The sequence below is a fragment of the Ovis canadensis genome, chromosome X (assembly GCF_042477335.2).
Source record: "Ovis canadensis isolate MfBH-ARS-UI-01 breed Bighorn chromosome X, ARS-UI_OviCan_v2, whole genome shotgun sequence".
NCBI lineage: Eukaryota > Metazoa > Chordata > Mammalia > Artiodactyla > Bovidae > Ovis > Ovis canadensis.
This window is the reverse complement of record NC_091727.1, coordinates 14,459,329-14,478,423: the sequence shown is the minus strand read 5'-3', so window position 1 is coordinate 14,478,423 and position 19,095 is coordinate 14,459,329. Positions and strand designations below refer to the sequence as shown.

At 42.2% G+C, this 19,095-nt stretch overlaps 1 protein-coding gene across 5 annotated transcripts in view; it reads left to right on the top strand.

Annotated features, from left to right (window-relative positions):
- The window catches only part of ASB11 (ankyrin repeat and SOCS box containing 11), a 31,856-nt gene extending 13,139 nt beyond the window's left edge, over positions 1-18,717 (top strand). For all 5 annotated transcript variants that reach the window (XM_070291339.1, XM_070291340.1, XM_070291342.1 and 2 more), the window contains 5 exons: positions 3,689-3,796; positions 6,707-6,857; positions 10,221-10,355; positions 14,844-15,035; positions 18,142-18,717. In XM_070291339.1, the coding sequence (XP_070147440.1) occupies positions 3,689-3,796; positions 6,707-6,857; positions 10,221-10,355; positions 14,844-15,035; positions 18,142-18,266 (711 nt within the window). In that variant the 3' untranslated portion in view covers positions 18,267-18,717. The remainder of the gene's footprint in view (positions 1-3,688; positions 3,797-6,706; positions 6,858-10,220; positions 10,356-14,843; positions 15,036-18,141) is intronic.
- Positions 18,718-19,095: the final 378 nt, after the last annotated feature.

Genomic DNA, 19,095 nt, shown 5'->3' with positions numbered 1-19,095 from the left:
TTCCCCACATTCTAGGTACCACCAAAGCTGGCTTTCTTATTTTGAATAGAAACAGCTGGACACACTGCTCTTTTTCTCTGTGTGTGTGCCTTTTTTTCCTTTCTCCCTTGAGTTGTGTTACTTCTCAAGAAAGTAGAGGCAAAAGGGAAACAGTACTGCCAGTTGAATGGACTTTGCACTTGATTTTATCACTTGCTCGTTTATTTTTAAGTACTTACAATTTATTTGGTTCGATTTTTTCCTTCCAGTTTTATTGAGATATAATTGGCCAAGAGCCCTGTATAAGTTTAAGGTGTACAGCATAATGATTTGACTTAACACGTCATGGAATGATTACCACAGTAAGTTTAGTGAGCATCTGTTGTCTCACACAGATCCCACACTGAAAAAATTCTTTCCCTTGTGATGAGAACTTTCAGCATTACTTTGATATATAACACACAGCAGTGTTCATTCTTTTCATCATGTTGTACATTCCATCCCTAGTACTTATCCCTGGAAGTTTGTACGTTTTGACTCCCTCCATCCAGATCTCACCCCCACCCTCTCCTCTGGTAACCACAAATCTGATCTCTTTTTCTGTAAGTTCACTTGCTTTTGAAGTATAATTGACCTACAACACTATGTTAGTTCCTGTTACACCACATAGTCGTTTGCTCTTTCTGTACATTTCAAAATAATTACCATGAAAGGTCTAGTTACCCTCTGTCACTAACGATATTACAGAATTATTGACCATATTTCCCATACTGTACGTTTCATCCCCATGACTCATTTGTTTTGTAACCAAAGGTTGGTACTTCTTCTCATCTGTTTCTCTCTTCCTCCTCAGTCATTAAGCACTTAAAATGTTACTTGGTTGGAATATTTTTAATATGTGACATATTTACATAGCTTAAAAATTAAAATGATAGGAACCTCCCTGGTGGTCCGGTGGTTGAGACTCTGGACTGCCAGTGCATGGGGCATGGGTTCGATCCATGGTCGGGGGCTGGAGTCACGCGTGCCACACAGACAAAGAAAAGGAAAATCAAATGACAGAAAAGCATACACAGTGAAAAGTCGTGCGTTCACTTCCTTCCTCCAATCTCCCCACCTCAATATTTTTATTAGTTTTTGGACTGTAACCATCCTCTGTGCATGGAATTCTCCAGGCAAGAATACTGCTGGAGTGGGTTGCCATTTCCTACTCCAATTAGTAAATATACTTTTTCTTTTAGAACACTTTTAAAGAACAGTTGCAAAGATAGTACACAGAGTTCCAGCATACCCTTCACTCAACTGTACATAACCCTGGTAACTAGTCAAAAATAAGAAATGAACATTAGTAGAACACCACTAACTAAACTACAGACTACTGGGATGACACCAGTTTTCCCACTGAGCTCCTTTTTCTTTTCCAGGATCCAGTCCAGGCTATCACATTGCTTTTAGCACTTTATTTTTAACTGTACTTCAAAAGCATGTTGGTTTCTATAGTGTCCTACAAAATGTAAAGAACATTCTTCATGGAGAATTTTTCACCTTTTTCATAGCACATCCGTCTTATTTACCCTTACACACTGGTAAGCATTCTATTTTCTACTCTGTTTTACATACAGATAGTTTGATGTGCTATGAGCAAAGCATTAAACCAAGGATCAGGAGCTTGTGATGATCACACCGGCTGTCACCGACAGCTTGGGAACCTCAGATCTTATCAGTAATTTGAACTCTGCTCCTCCGTTTTCTCATGTGATTCTCTGTAGCTCATCTTTCAGGCCTGTCCACTATTTCTTGTTGTTCAATTGCTCAGTCATGTCTGACTCTTTGTGACCCCATGGACTGCAGCACACCAGGCTTCCCTGTCCATCACCAACTCACGGAACTTGCTCAAACTCATGTCCATCGAGTTGATGCCATCCAACCATCTCATCCTCTGTCGTCCCCTTCTCCTGCTCTCAATCTCTCTCAGCATCAGGGTCTTTTATGATGAGTCAGCTCTTCGCATCAGGTGGCCAAAGTATTGGAGCTTCAGCATCAGTCCTTCCAATGAATATTCAGGACTGATTTCCTTTAGGATGGACTGGTTGGATCTCCTTGTAGTCCAAGGAACTCTGAAGAGTCTTCTCCAGCATTGTACAAGTGCAGGGATTCTGAGAGTTTGCACAGGATCAATGTTTTTTCCCAGCACACTGCTGCCACCTTGTGGAATTTTTTGGGCCAAGCTCCAGGGCTTGCGGGATTCTGGTTGCCCGAGCAGGGATTGAACTGGGAGCGAGGTTGGAGGGGGCACTCGGCAGTGAAAGCATGGAGTCCTAACCACTGGTCTGCCAGGAAGTTTCTTGTGGACTACTTTTTAACATGCTGTAATTTTTATTTTCTTAAAATGAAAATATATATGGGAAAAGGAAAAGAAACCTTGTATTAGATATCCAATTGTAAATACATAGCACATCTCTGGGGTAGTGACGTCACATTCAGGACATAAACATAGACAGACCAGTGAGGCACAGTGGGCAGTCCCAGCTGCTGGCCGCTGGAGGGATGCAGCCAGCACCATGGAGGTCTGATAAGAGGGGTGGGAACAGATTGGGCTTTGGGGTTCAGGATCATGCACTAGGTTTTGGAGGGTTTCAGTTGTGCTTTTGATAAGCACAAATTGACTGGGTCCTGGCAGAACCTAAATGCTTTTACAGACTAACAGTGGTGATCATGAGGAAGCGGTAAGGGCTAAGTTGTTAGAATCAAGACATGGGGATTTCCCTGGCAGTCCAGTGGCTGACTCTGTACTTCCAATACAGGGAGCACGGGGCGCAGGTTCAGCTCCTGGTTGGGGAACTGATTCCCAGATGTCACAGTGCAGCCCCCCCCCCCCCCCAAAAATAGAATCAGGGCATGATGTCAGCACTGCCTGGCAGCTAGGTTGAGCCTAGCATCTCTCACGTGGACTCCAAGGGGAGGAAAGTGGAGCACAGCAGGATGCGGAGGGCAGATGTGCTAGGACTGGGCGTAGATGTTGGGATCTGAGGAAGGAGATGAGTGTCAGTGGAGGTGTGATGGTCAGCATCACTGCTACTATGGCACCGGAATCCCGGGAGCACTGTCTGCTTTGCTGACTACTCTTGAGCCTGAGCGGCATCTTTCTGTGCCAGATCCGGTTGTACCCCCCACCCTGGGACTCTGCCACCTGGATCGGAAAGACTCCACATGTGACAGGAGGAGGAAGAAAGGGGAAGTGGGTAGATGAGGAAGACGAAGGAAAAAGTACAAGATGAAGGGAAGAAGAAGGGAGCCAGAAAGTCCTTGATTACCAAACAGGGTGCATGTCTTACAGGGACCAAAGTGACTGTCAAGTCTGTTTAGCTGTGGAAGGTCTACAGCCAATATATGAATAGCAGGGTTCTGGCTGGGTTTCTCCACCCCACCACGATTTCTGTCTCCCCACTAAGCTCTTAGAGGAAAGAGATCCGTGTTATAAGCTTTGAAGCCCCAAATGCTGGCACATCGCCCGGTCCAGAGTGCTGAATGAACTTTTGCTGAATCAGTGAATCAGAGGCTCCTAGCCATGTTTCGATTTCCCTGGTCATGGCCTCTACTCCTCTCTAGATGGTATCTGCGGTCTGAACACTCCACCAACAAGACCCACAACCTTGTTTCCATTCTTACTGCTGACACAGCCTTTAACCCACTTCTCTCCAAATTGTAGGGCGTCAATGTGAACCTGGTAACAATTAACCGGGTCTCTTCTCTCCATGAGGCGTGCCTTGGCGGACATGTGGCCTGCGCTAAGGCCTTACTGGAGAATGGTGCCCACGTGAGTAGCAGCCCTGCCTGCGGGTTTGGTGCCCTGGGACAGCTCCTAATCCCTAAAGACCCATCACCTTCCAGAATGCGCTTATCTGCGGTGGGGTGTGCAGGCCTGGCCCATCTGGGCGCATGTTCTTGGATGGTCAGGAAAATACTGCTGGTATATTCCTTTCTTCAGCCTCTTTAGTAGTAGGAGTTTAGTTGCTAAGTTGTGTCCAACTCTTTGCAACCCCACAGACTGTAGCCCATCAGGCTCCTCTGTCCATGGGGTTCTCCAGGCAAGAATACTGGAGTGCGTTGCCATTTCCTTCTCCAGGCGATCTTCCCCACCCAGGAATCGACACTGGGTCTCTTGCATTGCAGGCAGATTCCTTACCGACTGAGCTATGGCCTCTATGTTCCTGTGCAAATGTTCAGATGAGGTAATTCACAGAATTCATTCAAAACTGGTATTAACTTGGGGGTTAAAAATAACAGCCTGAGTGAAAGTCATTTGAAAACTGATCTTGGAAAATTTATTTTAAAAACCTTTAAAAGAACACATTTTAAAAGAACAAAAACCACTTTTAATTCAGCATTGTACACCCACAACGATTTTTATTGAGCAAAATTAGCAGACTAAATGAGCTTGTAATAAAATAGTACCATGGAAAAGCAGTACAAAGTGAACTTTATTTTAAAATTCTCTCCTTTTCAAGGAGTGACTGAGGGGCTGTACAGATATCAGAATAGAATTATGAATTTAATACTTGTGAAAATCTCAGTGACCTTTATTTAGTTACCAGATACTGATTTTTAAAAATTTTAATTGGAGGATATGATTTTCAGTGTTACATTAGCACCAGATATTGTTTTGATGTTAATTTCATTTTTAAACTCAGCCCTTATATTCTTTTCTTTGTGAACTGTAACGTTTTTAAGTGCTTAATGAAGATATGTCTTTGCGTTTTATATGGAAGTTGGGTTTCTGCTGGTAGAACTGAATGTAACAGTCGTCCTTAGGCAAAGTGATTTTCCTGATGCCACAGTGGTTGTGTATGTTCATTAGGTTGTGCTTCTCTGAGGGCAAGGTTGGGTGGGGGCCATTTCCTGTCAAGCTAGGTCATTGGAGTCACAGGTGAGAAATTGAGGAGCCTCTTGGAGGTTCTGTGGGGGACAAAGAAAGGAGAACAACATGGTCTCTTGTCTTTGGCAGTCTCGCGAGGTAACAGTCAGTAAATATTATCTTCTTTAACATTCAGATCAGAATAAGAGAGGAATAAGAGAAACTTGATTTATCAATAGAAAATTCCTCAGAATGGGCAGTTCCACAGGTATCTCGAGCTTGGTGCATCCGAAACTGTGCTTATCATGATCTTCCCTCTAGGACCGGCTCCTCTTCTTGGATTTGCAGCCTCAAACCTGAAGTCATCTTCATTCTTCCATCTCCCCATCTGATTAACCACAACATCCCAGGAATCCCTAGAGTGTATGAATTTACCTATACTTGTCCCTGTCCTTGTCTGTCTCTGCCATCTTACTATCTTATTTAACTTTCCAATTCAATGGGGGCTATCCTGGCACTGTGGGGAAATATCTTGTTTCTGAAACAAGACAATTTAGGATCCTGTTGATCACAAGCATATATCCTTAGTTGTTGAGGCAAAATGGTTTGACATTCAACCCTCATTGTCCTATATTTCAGTCTTATCAGAGTCTCCCCACTGAATGCCTTGATTCCGGAATGTTCTTTTCAATCTGTTGCTAATACTCAAAGATGCCTCCCAGCTGTGCTGGTTCTCACAGGCCTCTCAGATAGCTGGAAGGCACTGAGGTTGGTTAAAGACACCATGGGTTGTTTTTTTTTTTTCACTTAATTTATTTATTTTAATTGGAGGCTAATTACTTTACAGTATTGTAGTGGGTTTTGCTATACATTCACACAACTCAGCCATGGGTATCCTCGGGTCATCCCAGTGTACTGGCCCTGAGCACTCTGTCTCATGCATTGAACCTGGACTGGAGATCTGTTTCACATATGAGAATATACATGTTTCAGTGCTATTCTCTCAGATCATCCCACCCTCGCCTTCTCCCACAGAGTCCAAAAGACTGTTCTTTACATCTGTGTAAAAACACCATGTTGGTGGCTATTTTCTTTGTGTGTTTTGCCTGGTCACAATCTCTTCAGGAGTCATTTTGGCATATGCAGTTTGTGTGGATTATAATAGACCAGAAAGGAAATCTGTGGCAAGAAAGAACTATGGGGGAATCACTGAGGAGATTTTTTTGTAAGCACAGCTTCTGGGACCTTACGCTAGATGATTTTGGTAGTACTTTTCATTCCTGACCTGTTTGTTCATGATTGGGAGGGGGAGTCAGCTCCATATGAATGGAAAGCGGAAATAATTGTTGTTGCAGATGTTTATTGAATGCTTACTGGGCACCAGGCAATGTTCTAGGTGTTTCACATATAGGAACTCAGCTGATCCACCCAATAACCTTATGAGGTCATTTCTTTTATGGTCCTCATTTTACAGATAAGGAAACCCAGGCACTGGAGGTTACTATCCCAAGCAGGATCTCTGAGCACACAAAAGAGAGCTGGGATCTGAACACCAGCCATAGTTGTTCCAGAGACCGTGTTCAACACCACAATATAGGATCACTCCTTAACAGCCAGGAGGCTCCTAAGAAGCTCTAGAGTATCTCTGAATACATTTAAAAAACTGTCCCCTTTTGCCCCACTTGTGATGCTATTTATAGGTGACAGTTGATAGACTACTGGTACCTAAAAAACAATTCTGTAAAGACATAGAGTTGTCTCACTCATTGACCAGCATGGCACGTTTCCCCACGCAGTTACATAAGAATGCACGCTGGGAGACGGTGAGAAAGAAAGAGCAAACTGTCTGGTTCTCTCTTTGCCCATCATTAGGTCAATGGGGTGACAGTTCACGGAGCCACACCCCTCTTCAATGCTTGCTGCAGTGGCAGTGCTGCGTGCGTCAACGTGCTGCTGGAGTTTGGCGCCAAGGCCCAGCTTGAGGTGCACCTGGCCTCACCCATCCACGAGGCAGTGAAGAGAGGTAAATGGGGCATCGTATCACACACACAACATTGAGGGGCTCCCTTCAGTCTGCATGAATCAAGGGTAGAGTGTTCACCTTGCAAGGATTTCCCAGACCTTCTTCACCAGGAGCCTAGGTGTGGCTTAATTAATCCTACAGCAGTAACTTCAATAGGAAATAACACCAGGGAATGACATAGTTTTTCTTAGAGCTGGGAATGGCTGTCTGCCTCAGCCGTCCTGTTTCCTGGGCTCAGTCTCAGTCGGCTTTACTTGAGGCTCTTTGCTGGTGTAGGTGGGAGCTGGTGGAGTTGCGCGTACAGGGGTAACTTCCATGAGTTGTGCTGTGTTTCTGTCTCTGTCCTCACTAGAAGAGAACAGCTCATGCCCCAAAGCCCATAAAACATCAACCACGACCATAAAATTAATTATGAAAGTGTCTGAAAGCCCAGACTAATTGTTTCTCTAATGGAAGATTAAAGGTGACTGTCCACAACAAGCAATATATTCTAGATGAGCTGGTGGCTCTCAAGGTCATTAGTTCTTGAAAAAAAGTTCCAGCTTTAAAAAGCATGCCATTGGAAACCTTGAATGGACTCTAGATTTCTATAGTCTCATAGAAATGATGGAAAGAGTAAAATTAAGGAATTAGAAAAACGATGTGCAGAGACTTCCTTGGTGGTTTAGTGACTGAGACTCTGAGCTCCTGGTGCCGATGGCCTGAGTTCAATCCCTGGTCAGGGAGCTAGATCCATGTGCTGCAACTGAAGATTCTGCATGCCACAACTAAGACCTGACTTAGCCAAATAAGATACCTATGTGCATAGACTAGACATGAGCAAGAAGAGCCATCGAAAGGCCAACACCATTTGTCAGAGGTAACAGCCAAAGAACAACATTTCTGTTAACCAGCCGTGAAGATGTTCTCTTGTATTGAGATCAGAAATACAGTGGAGGGAGTTCACTGGTGGCATAGTGCTTAGGTGGCATCGGCTCTTTCACTGCTGGGGCCTGGGTTCAGTCCCTGGTCGGGAACTGAGATCCTGCAAGCTGTGTAGTACAATCAAAGTTTTTTAAAAATTTTAATTAAAAAGAAGAAATACAATGGAGAAGTTAGAACACTGCAGAACAGTGATTTTTGCTGGTATAATGAGGGTTAAAGTATTTCAAAAGGCAGTAATGAAAGATATGTCCTAGGTTGTTAAACCTGTCACTTGGTTAAATTATTATTATTTTTTTTGCAGAGGATTACTATCAATGATAGGGCTTCCCAGGTGGCACAGTGGTAAAGAATCCTCTTGCAATGCCAGAGACTCAGTTTGATCCCTGGGTTGGGAAGAACCCCTGGAGAAGGAAGTGGCAACCCACTCCAGTATTCTTGCCTGGAAAATCCCATGGACAGAGGAGCCTGGTGGGCTACGGTTTATGTGATTGCAAAGAATCAGACATGACTGAGCTCATGCACACACGCGCACACGCACGCACGCACACACTATAAATGATACAAAATCCCCAAATCTCAATGTAAAATCTCTATGGTTTTGCTGTCCTATACATATTTGATAAACATTTCTTAATAATCGATGCTGATTATTTCCCAAACTTAAAGTAAGTCCTTTAAGTTGTAGGGAAATAGTCTACTTTGGAAATGAAATGAGAGTGTTTAAAATATTTTAAATTTTGATTTGAAGTAAAATTTATTATTTGCATTTCCATCCACAAGTTTTAAAATAGATAAATATTGGGAATCGTTTGAATTAAGTAGTTCTGCAGTGTTTAGATGGTTATATATGGAGTGCTTGGTATCTATGTGTGTGACATGTATATACATATACATATATATATACTTATGAACAATGAGTTCCTGTGTCTCCTCACATTTTTTTCTGTCATAAAAACATGATAGGGCCCAGGGTCCACAGAACAGAAGAACAAATAGCAAATTTATATTCTAGATACTATATTAGTACCAGTCATTTGACTTTTATATCATTTTTAAAAATCTTCCTGAGAATAATTAAATTTAACTCAAGCTAGATTCAATTTCTTCTGTTAAAAAAGGGACAAGAATTATTTTAAAATGTTTATTAGATGTACTGTATTTACCAGGTAGTTTTAGGTCCTGATTAGCTATTATTTCTGAATTCTTACAGCTTTAAACCTCTATGAACAAGTGGAGGGGGGCGGTCAGTCTGAGTTAGTACTTTGACAGATCAATGCTATAATCCGGGTATAAAATTACTTGGTTGAACAAATAGTTTTGAATTTGCAGAACTTTATTTATAGGTTTAATGCATAATTATGCTTAATTCAGAATTTGTGATAAGTCAAGCAGGCTTGATGAAGCTTACTTTTATGTCATCTAAGAAAAGGTTGGCTAAGCTAATCAACAATAAGATTTTTTTTAAGGAGACATTTAAACCTTCAAAAAAGAACAAACTCTTTGTAAAACTCCTGTCAATACCTCAGAAGCAATTGCTTCCAAACAAATTTTCATATGCTTCAAATTAATCATGTCTGTCTATTAATGGGGCCAACTCTCGGAGGATATTGCTTGCTTGTATAGTTCTTGTTAGCTGCTAAACTTAGCCACTAAAGTGCATTTGAATAGATTTTATACTTTAAGCTTTTTATTAATTCTCATAAGTCTTCCAGGTTAACCAAAATAAGGAGGTGCATGGCATGGCCATCCACCCAATCTTACATACATGGGCAAAGAAGAGGAGAGATTTGTAATGGAGAAGGATGGGTCAGGGTTGGGCCTTGGATCTGCTGCTGCTCCTGCTAAGTCGCTTCAGTCGTGTCCCGTCCCTGGGATTCTCTAGGCAAGAACACTGGAGTGGGTTGCCATTTCCTTCTCCAATGCATGAAAACGAAAAGTGAAAGTGAAGTTGCTCGGTCGTGTTCGACTCTTAGTGACCCCATGGACTATAGCCTACCAGGCTCCTCTGTCCATGGGATTTTCCAGGCAAGAGTACTGGAGCGGGTTGCCATTGCCTTCTCCACCTTGGATCTGAGCACTGGCTTTTCAGAGTAATAATAGCATGAGTCATTTGTCCCCCTGGGTCTTGTAGCCTCTGCCTGTAAACCAGGGACTTATTATAGAGAGTGATTTCATCTGTATTCCTTGGAACCCTTGGTTTGGTTGGAGGTACCTCAAAGGCTGCGAGGAAGAATTTCAGTGGGGGATGCATGGGCATGCTCTTTTTTTTAATGGTTTTATTTTGGAAATTTCTAAGATTTCTCCCACTCCCCAATTTTTTTCTGCTACCAAAAAAAAAAAAAATCTACGTTGTTTCTAAAGCCCATTCCAGATAACCAATAATTCTGTGAATAGTTAATATTTTCCTTACTTGAGTGAGGTTTTCTTGTGTTCTACCAGGAAATAGAGAGTGCATGGAGATTCTACTGGCAAATAACGTTAACATTGACCAAGAAGTGCCTCACCTCGGAACTCCCTTGTATGTGGCTTGCACCTACCAGAGGCTTGACTGTGTGAAGAAGCTTCTAGAATTAGGTAACTTCCAGTAGTCTTTTCATGAAAAGAACTGAATAATCTTGCTCTTCCATGGCTTCACAGACCAAGTTCTTGTCAGGCTGGACAAAATTCTGACAGCATTTGATGTTTCAGTGCTTAAAATGGAACTTCAGAGATGAGTGTCTGTAGTTCTCAGTTGTGCTTCCTTTGACATTGGCTCCATTTACCTGGTGTGGTTCTCCTTGGTGGCCTCAAGGGAGAGCAAGAGTTTCTTTCCCATAAATCCAAGGGGAAAACAACCAGTTGTATTTAACTGGCTCTTTTTGAGTCACATGCCCATCTCTGAACCAATCATGGTGGCCAAGGGAATACTCTGACCAGATTGGCTTAGGCCTAGATTTCAGTCTGCACAGCAGTGGTTGAGCTTCGCTGGAAACAGAGTAGCTGGGAATCACAGAAGATGTTTCCCCAGAGGGAAATCTAGGTGTGGTTACCAGGAGGATCAGTTCAGTTCAGTTCAGTTACTCCATTGTGTCCAACTCTTTGCAACCCCATGGACTGCAGCATCACCAACTCCCAGAGCTTGTTCAAACTCATGTCCATTGAGTTGCTGATGCCATCCAACCATCTCATCCTCCGTTGTCGCCTTCTCTCTCTGTTGTCTCCTTCCATCTTTCCCAGCATCAGAGTCTTTTCCAATGAGTCAGTTCTTCGCATTGGGTGGCCAAGGTATTGGAGCTTCAGCTTCAGCGTCAGTCCTTCGAATGAGAATTCAGGACTGATTTCCTTTAGAATGGACTGGTTGGATCTCCTTGTTGTCCAAGGGACTGTCAAGAGTCTTCTCCAACACCACAGTTCAAAAGCATCAATTCTCCAGCACTCTGCCTTCTTTATGGTCCAACTCTCACATGTGTACATGACTACTGGAGAAACCATAGCTTTGACTAGCAGACCTTTGTCAGCAAAGTAATGTCTCTGCTTTTTATATGCTGTCTAGTTTTGTCGTAGCTTTTCTCCCAAGGAGCAAGTGTCTTTTAATTTAGCAGACAGTTCCCATAGAATACTTTAGATTAATCCTGCTAAATTATTTAGTCATTTTTAAATTCTCAAAGACATATACAGAAACTGAGAGTCCAAGGAAAAGTGAAAGATCTTGAAACTACTATTTGGTTAAAGATTCCCTAAATTTAGCCACTGCCATAAAGGTACAGATTATAGTAAGAACGTTTAAATAGGAATTTTTTTCTCTGAGATTTTTGTCTTTTTTTTAAAATCCCCTATCATTTGTCTCTCCCTATATTAATTCATTAACCTTTTTTTTGATTCCAGTTTCAATACTAATACGAAATAAACTTAGCTTTGTCCTTTGCCAAAAAAAAAAAGCTACTAAAATGAGCTGCAAATATTTAATTTTGACTGTCACACAGTTCTTATGGGAAAGCAAGTAAAGCATTTAAAATGACTAAAAATATCTTTTTTAAAATTTAATTTATTTTTCTTTCATTATTTTTTATTTTTATTTTTAATATGAATGTATTTATTTTAATTGGAGGGTAATTACTTTACAATATTGTATTGGTTTTGCCATACATCAATATGAATCCACCACGAGTGTACACGTGTTCCCCATCCTGAACCCCCCTCCCTCCTCCCTCCCCGTACCATCTCTCTGGGTCATCCCAGTGCACCAGCCCCGAGCATCCTATATCATGTGTCGAACCTGGACTGGTGATTCATTTCACATATGATATTATACATGTTTCAATGCCATTCTCCCAAATCATCTCACCCTCGCCCTCTCCCACAGAGTCCAAAAGACTGTGCTATACATCTGTGTCTCTTTTGCTGTCTCGCATACAGGGTTATCATTACCGTCTTTTCTAAATTCCATATATATGTGTTAGTATACTGTATTGGTGTTTTTCTTTCTGGCTTACTTCACTCTGTATAATCGGCTCCAGTTTTATCCACCTCATTAGAACTGGTTCAAATGTATTCTTTTTAATGGCTGAGTAATACTCCATTGTGTATATATACCACAGCTTTCTTATCCATTCATCTGCTGATGGACATCTAGGTTGCTTCCATGTCCTAGCTATTATAAACAGTGCTGCGATGAACATTGGGGTACATGTGTCTTTTTCAATTCTGGTTTCCTCGGTGTGTATGCCCAGCAGTGGGATTGCTGGGTCATAAGGCAGTTCTATTTCCAGTTTTAAAATGACTAAAAATATCTTTTTTTTAAATTGACATCTTCATCTAATTAATTAATGACAAATGGTTTCTCACATAGTTGTGCCAACCTGATATATAAAGTTTTGCCAATAGTTTACTACTAAAAATACATCTTTTATTTTTCAACTTCCCAAACTGTAACACACAGCAGGTGTGCATACATGAAAATATGTAACTTAAAGTAATAAACAACTGCCATTGCAACCCAACCCATGAAAACATATAAAACATTGCAAAGACAAGTCCCCCTTGTGACATCTCCCCAAAACCATACTTACCCTACCTCCTTTGAAACAGTCATTACATCTTGCCTTTATGGTAATGATTTATTTCCTTTTCCCTTTAATTTTACTACCTAAGTTCTCATTAATAATCAGAATTTTGTTTAGTTAGATTACATATATTAAATTTTGTATAACAGGCATCATATAATATGTTTAATATTGCACCTGCCTTCTCTTACTCATGGAGAAGGCAATGGCACCCCACTCCAGTACTCTTGCCTGGAAAATCTCATGGACGGAGGAGCCTGGTAGGCTGCAGTCCATGGAGTCGCTAAAAGTAGACATGACTGAGAGACTTCACTTTCACTTTTCACTTTCATGCATTGGAGAAGGAAATGGCAACCCACTCCAGTGTTCTTGCCTGGAGAATCCCAGGGACAGGGGAGCCTGGTGGGCTGCCGTCTATGGGATCGCTAAGAGTCGGACACGACTGATCGACTTCACTTTCTCTTGCTCAACTATATTTGTAAGATATGTTTATGTTTTTACAAGTAGCTGTAAAAACATAAACTGAGTAATACATAATGTGTATCTATATAGTGCAATGTCTTTATCCATTCTACTATTGAGGCTTCACAGGTGGCGCTAGTGGTAAAGAACCCCCCTGCCAATGCAGGAGACATAAGAGATGCAGGTTCAATCCCTGGGTCAGGGAGGTCCCCTGGAGAAGGACACAACTGAGCAACCAATAAGCACGCACAATATCTGATACGAAGTGCTGGTCATAGGGTATGCAAATGTCTGTTCATTATGAGATATTGTGTGTGTGTGCCAGTTGCTCAGTTGTGTCCAACTCTGTGACCCCTTGGACTGTAGCCCTCCAGGCTCCTCTGTCCATGGGATTCTCCAGGCAAGAATACTGCAGTGGCATTATCAGAGAAATGCAAATCAAAACCACAATGAGGTACCCTTTCACACCAGTCAGAATGGCTGCGATCCAAAAGTCTACAAGCAATAAATGCTGGAGAGGGTGTGGAGAAAAGGGAGCCCTGTTACACTGTTGGTGGGAATGCAAACTAGTACAGCCACTATGGAGAACAGTGTGGAGATTCCTTAAAAAACTGGAAACAGAACTGCCATATGACCCAGCAATCCCACTGCTGAGCATATACACCAAGGAAACCAGAATTGAAAAAGACACGTGTACCCCAATGTTCATTGCAGCACTGTTTACAATAGCCAGGACATGGAAGCAACCTAGATGTCCATCAGCAGACGAATGGATAAGAAAGCCGTGGTACATATACACAATGGAGTATTACTCAGCCATTTAAAGAATATATTTGAATCAGTTCTAATGAGGTTGATGAAACTGGAGCCTATTATACAGAGTGAAGTAAGCCAGAAAGAAAAACACCAATACAGTATACTAACACATATATATGGAATTTAGAAAGATGGTAACAATAACCCTGTATGTGAGACAGCAAAAGAGACACAGATGTGTAGAACAGTCTTTTGGACTCTGTGGGAGAGGGCGAGGGTGGGATGATATGGGAGAATGGCATTGAAACATGTATAATATCATATGTGAAATGAATTGCCAGTCCAGGTTCAATGCATGATATAAGATGCTCTGGGCTGGTGCACTGGGATGACCCAGAGGGATGGTATGGGGAAGGAGGAGGGAGGGGGGTTCAGGATGGGGAACACGTGTACACCCGTGGCAGATTCATGTTGATGTATGGCAAAACCAATACAATATTGTAAAGTAATTAGCCTCCAATTAAAATAAATAAATTTATGTTAAAAAAAAGAATACTGGAGTGGGTTGCCATTTCTTTCTCCAGGATAAAAATACTATTATTCAATACTTTTCTCATCAAAATATTTGGAAACAGTCTTAGTAGGTATTGCCGAGGGTTTAGGCTTCAGTCACATATTTTCAAAGATTTGTCAAATATGTCGTGGTGTTTAAGATGTCTTTATGGGCAGCTAGCATACTTCAGGCTCATCTTATTTCTTCACTAACGTGTAGTGTTAAATTGTGGTCATATGCTTTCTTAAGGAGCCAATGTTAACCATGGTCAGTGGCTGGACACCCCTCTCCATGCTGCCGCCAAGCAGAACAGTGTGGAAATCATCCACCTGCTGATAGACTATGGGGCTAACCTCAAATGCAGAAATGCCCAGGGCCAAAGCGCACTTGATCTGGCGGCTCCAAAGAGCAGCGTAGAGCAGGCCCTCCTGCTCCGGGAAGGTAAGGAAGGGCTGGGCATCCACTTCTCCTCCACAAGCACATGTACTCTCTCTCCTTCCTGCATCCCTGTAGACTCTCTTGCCTATTTCCTTTTCCTTTTTTAAATTGGGAGTGGCACGTGGGAGGGAGGGGGCAAGTTCTAGCATTGCCAGACGGGATTTTGTCACTTACAACAAAGGGACATTTTCATACACCTGGTATGTGGCTTTGTGCATTAACAAGAAACGAGAGAAATTTGTTTTCACCTTAAAAAGGTGGAATTGCCCTGTGTATCCTGGCATAAGCACATGAGTGAGCAGATTGCTTTGAAATACTTGAAGGCAATTTAGGGGAAATGAGAAAAATTTGAGTTAGATATGGTCAAGTGGACACAGAGTGTGTCTTTCAGAAACTGGACTAAATGGTGAAGTTGTTTGCCTATTCTCCAGCTCAGGGAGTCGGTGAATCTGTGCTCCCCATTGCCCCACGCCCATACCCACTGTGGGCTAATGAATCTCCAGATGCCGGAGGAGGGAAGGCGGGCCTCTACAAAGCTTGATATCCCAGATTCTACAGAGAACCATGCTGTGTCCCCATAAAAAGAGAACACGATCTGAGCCTCTCCCGAGCATTTGTATGCTCAGAAGACCATTAAAGTAATAGTAATTATTCAACTTTCCATATGTCAGACAAAGAAACATTGATGTATCTCACTGAATTCTCAAAACATTAAAGCTGTGAGAACTTTATGGTAACTTGTGCTTTAACCCAGCTTCAAATAGAAAAAAGAGGAGCACAAAGAGATGGGCTTTCAGAAGGTCACACAGCTACTAAAATGTAGGACTAGGATGCTAACTAAAAACTAAGATTCTAACTTGCACTCTTATTATTACTATTATTGGAGTATTATAGATTTTTGGCTTTCTTGGTGAGTCAGCTGGTAAAGAACCCACTTGCCAATGCAGGAGACACAGGAGGCTTGGGTTCGATCCCTGGGTCAGGAAGATTCCCTGGAGAAGGAAATAGCAACCTGCTCCAGTATGCTTGCCTGGAAAATTCCATGGACAGAGGAGCCTGGTGGGCTATAGTCCATGGGGTCACAAAGAGTCAGACATGACTGAGCACATACACATATTGTTAATTTACAATGTCATGTTAGTTTCAGGTATATAGCAAAATGATTCTATATATATGATTTATATATGTATAAATATAGATTGAGTTCAGTCACTCAGTCGTGTCCAACTCTTTGCGACCCCATGAATTGCAGCACCCCAGGCCTCCCTGTCCATCACCAACTCCCGGAGTTCACCCAAACTCACGCCCATCGAGCCAGTGATGCTTTCCAGCCATCTCATCCTCTGTCGTCCCCTTCTCCTCCTGCCTCCAATCCCTCCCAGCATCAGAGTCTTTTCCAACGAGTCAACTCTTCGCATGAGGTGGCCAAAGTCCTGATAGATATAGATATATATGGGCTTCCCAGGTGGTACTAGTGGTAAAGAACCCACCAGCCAGTGCAGGAGATGTAAGAGACATGGGTTTGATCCCTGGTAGGGAAGATCCCCTGGAGGAGGGCTTGGCAACCCACTCCGGTATTCTTGCCTAGAGAATCTCATGGACAGAGGAGCATGGCGGGCTACCATCCAAAGGGTTGCAAAGAGTTGGATGTGACTGAAGTGACTTAGCACACATGTATATGTATATTCTTTTTCAGATTCTTTTCCCTTATTGGTTATTATAAAATATTGTGGGATCACTGCGATACAGTACGTCCTTATTGTTTCTCTTGTTTTATATATACTAGTATGTATCTATTAACCCCACAGTCCTAATTTATCCCTCCCTTCCTTCCCCTTTGGTAACCATATTTCCAGTGTGCACTCTTAATGTTTTGATGCCACAATCCTGAATCTTCTGAAACAGTTTCTAATGGGGAAGAGTTTAATCTCACTCACCAGATCCGTTTTGTGAAACTACCCCCATGTCTTGTATACCTTATACCTTCCAAGTGGGAGGCTTGCGTCTATAGTTTTAGTGCTGCTTAAGCTTCATGGTGCTTACAGATCACCTGGAAATCTCCTTAAAATGCAGATTCTGATTTGGGAACTCTGGGGTGGGGCCCCAAACTCTGTATGGCCACCAGCTCCCAGATGGTGCTGATGCTACCAGTCTGAGGCACACTTTCAGTAAAACGGGTCTACATTATTTCCAGTAGTGTGTGTCCTTAATGGTTGTTCTTTGATGTGAGTCTCTACTAACACCTCCCAGTTTGGAAATACTGGGGACTTAACAACTATTAGCTAAGAATATGGTTTCTAGCCACTGTCACATTTCCTGTTTCCTTCCATTAAAGATGTTTCCAGGTCCAAGATTTGTATTTCTTCTAAACAAGTTCCTCTGCCTTCCATCTTCAGAAATACAGCTGCTCACTCTAGAAGACTGAATACCAGCTACGTCAGAGGTCATTCTGAGGAGCTTTAGTTGTGTGACAGGAGAGACACTTTGCATTCTAGCTTCCTAAGGTCTTGACTAAGGGCAATAGTCTGCTCCTCCAGGTATCTTTCAGGCACATGGGTGCTCTTTGGCATTATCAATCCAAGTGTTATCTGGCTCTCAGCCCATGAAGTCACCATTTCTCATGGGGTGCAAGACGCTGTGACAGTAGGATTTTCTTGGAAAGCTTCGTGTAGTCCAGTAATTACATAGATCCACTTGCAGCAGTCTTTGTTGATACAGTAAGGAAAGGAAATAACAGGGCGTTACAAATGCCCCTGCATGCCGAGGATCCCAGCCAAATGCTCATTCAGCCTGTTCGACCATGTTTTCGACCCTGGTTAATTTGCTTTCCTTCGGGACTGAAAGCCACAGGCACGACAACTCTTTGAGACCTCACAAGACTGAGGTGCAGGCTATAACTGGGTCTAAGTGGGTTGTATCCTTTCTCCAGATCCTCTGTTGAGCTGGGATCCTTGTCAGAATGAAGGCCCCCCCTCTGAGTGTGAGTGGGGACCTAGCCAGCACCACCACAGGGGGCAGCTCAAGTCAGGAGATCCTGAGGCCTGACTGTCAGGCCCTGCACGTCTCCTACCACCTCCTCTGTGACCGTGTGTTTTGATTCCTCCCACAGGCCCACCTGCTCTTTCCCAGCTGTGCCGCCTGTGTGTCCGGAAGTGCTTGGGTCGCAACTGTCACAAGATCATCCACAAACTATACCTGCCGGACCCACTGGAAAAATTCCTGCTATACCAGTAGTCTCCACCATCTATAGGAAGATACTTGGAAATAAATAGGTTGTTGCCTGCTGTACCCAGGGTGCTTAGTGTAGACGTGCAACAGCTAGATCCTGGTATCTTCACATGAGCTAAGCTAGTTAGAGCATAACACTGATGAACTGGAGTACGTGGGGAATGGAGACCCCTGATTAGCATTCTTTTTAACCAAGGTGCAATCAGAAACCTTTTCGTTTTTATTTCTCACTAAGAAATTTAAAAAAATTGTGAGGTAGAGTGAAACTAGTAGGCAGTTTTTCAAGATTCATGATTCTCGATTATCTAATGGTTACCATTCTGCTTAGCATGTAGACACGTAAATCGGGGTGGATAAGATTATGATGAATATAAGTCTTCCAAGACAGATTTTTGATTCAGTTATTCCCTCCTTCCCCTTTGTTTCCTTTCATGAATAAATCTCTGCTAAAATTTTATTTCCTTGTGTTTTATTTTATATATAAAAAAGCCAAATATTTAAAACATCACAGTTAATTGAAACTTGCAGTTATCGAAGTCCTGGTTGATGTTGATTATACATGGGAATGATAATATTTTGAATGTATTAGGCTGGCCAAAAAGTTCATTTGGGTTTTCCCAGACAACGTTATAAAAACTCGAACAAACTTTTTGGCCAGTTCACTATTAGGTTAAATACAGTTCATTATTAAAATTAATTTCACTTCTTTTTAAATGTGACTACAATCCAATTTTAAATTATACATGTGGTTAACATTACATTTCTGTTGATACTGTTCTAGACTTTTTCTGATTTTCATGACTCAGATATCAAATAAGTACTCATAGTTAACTGG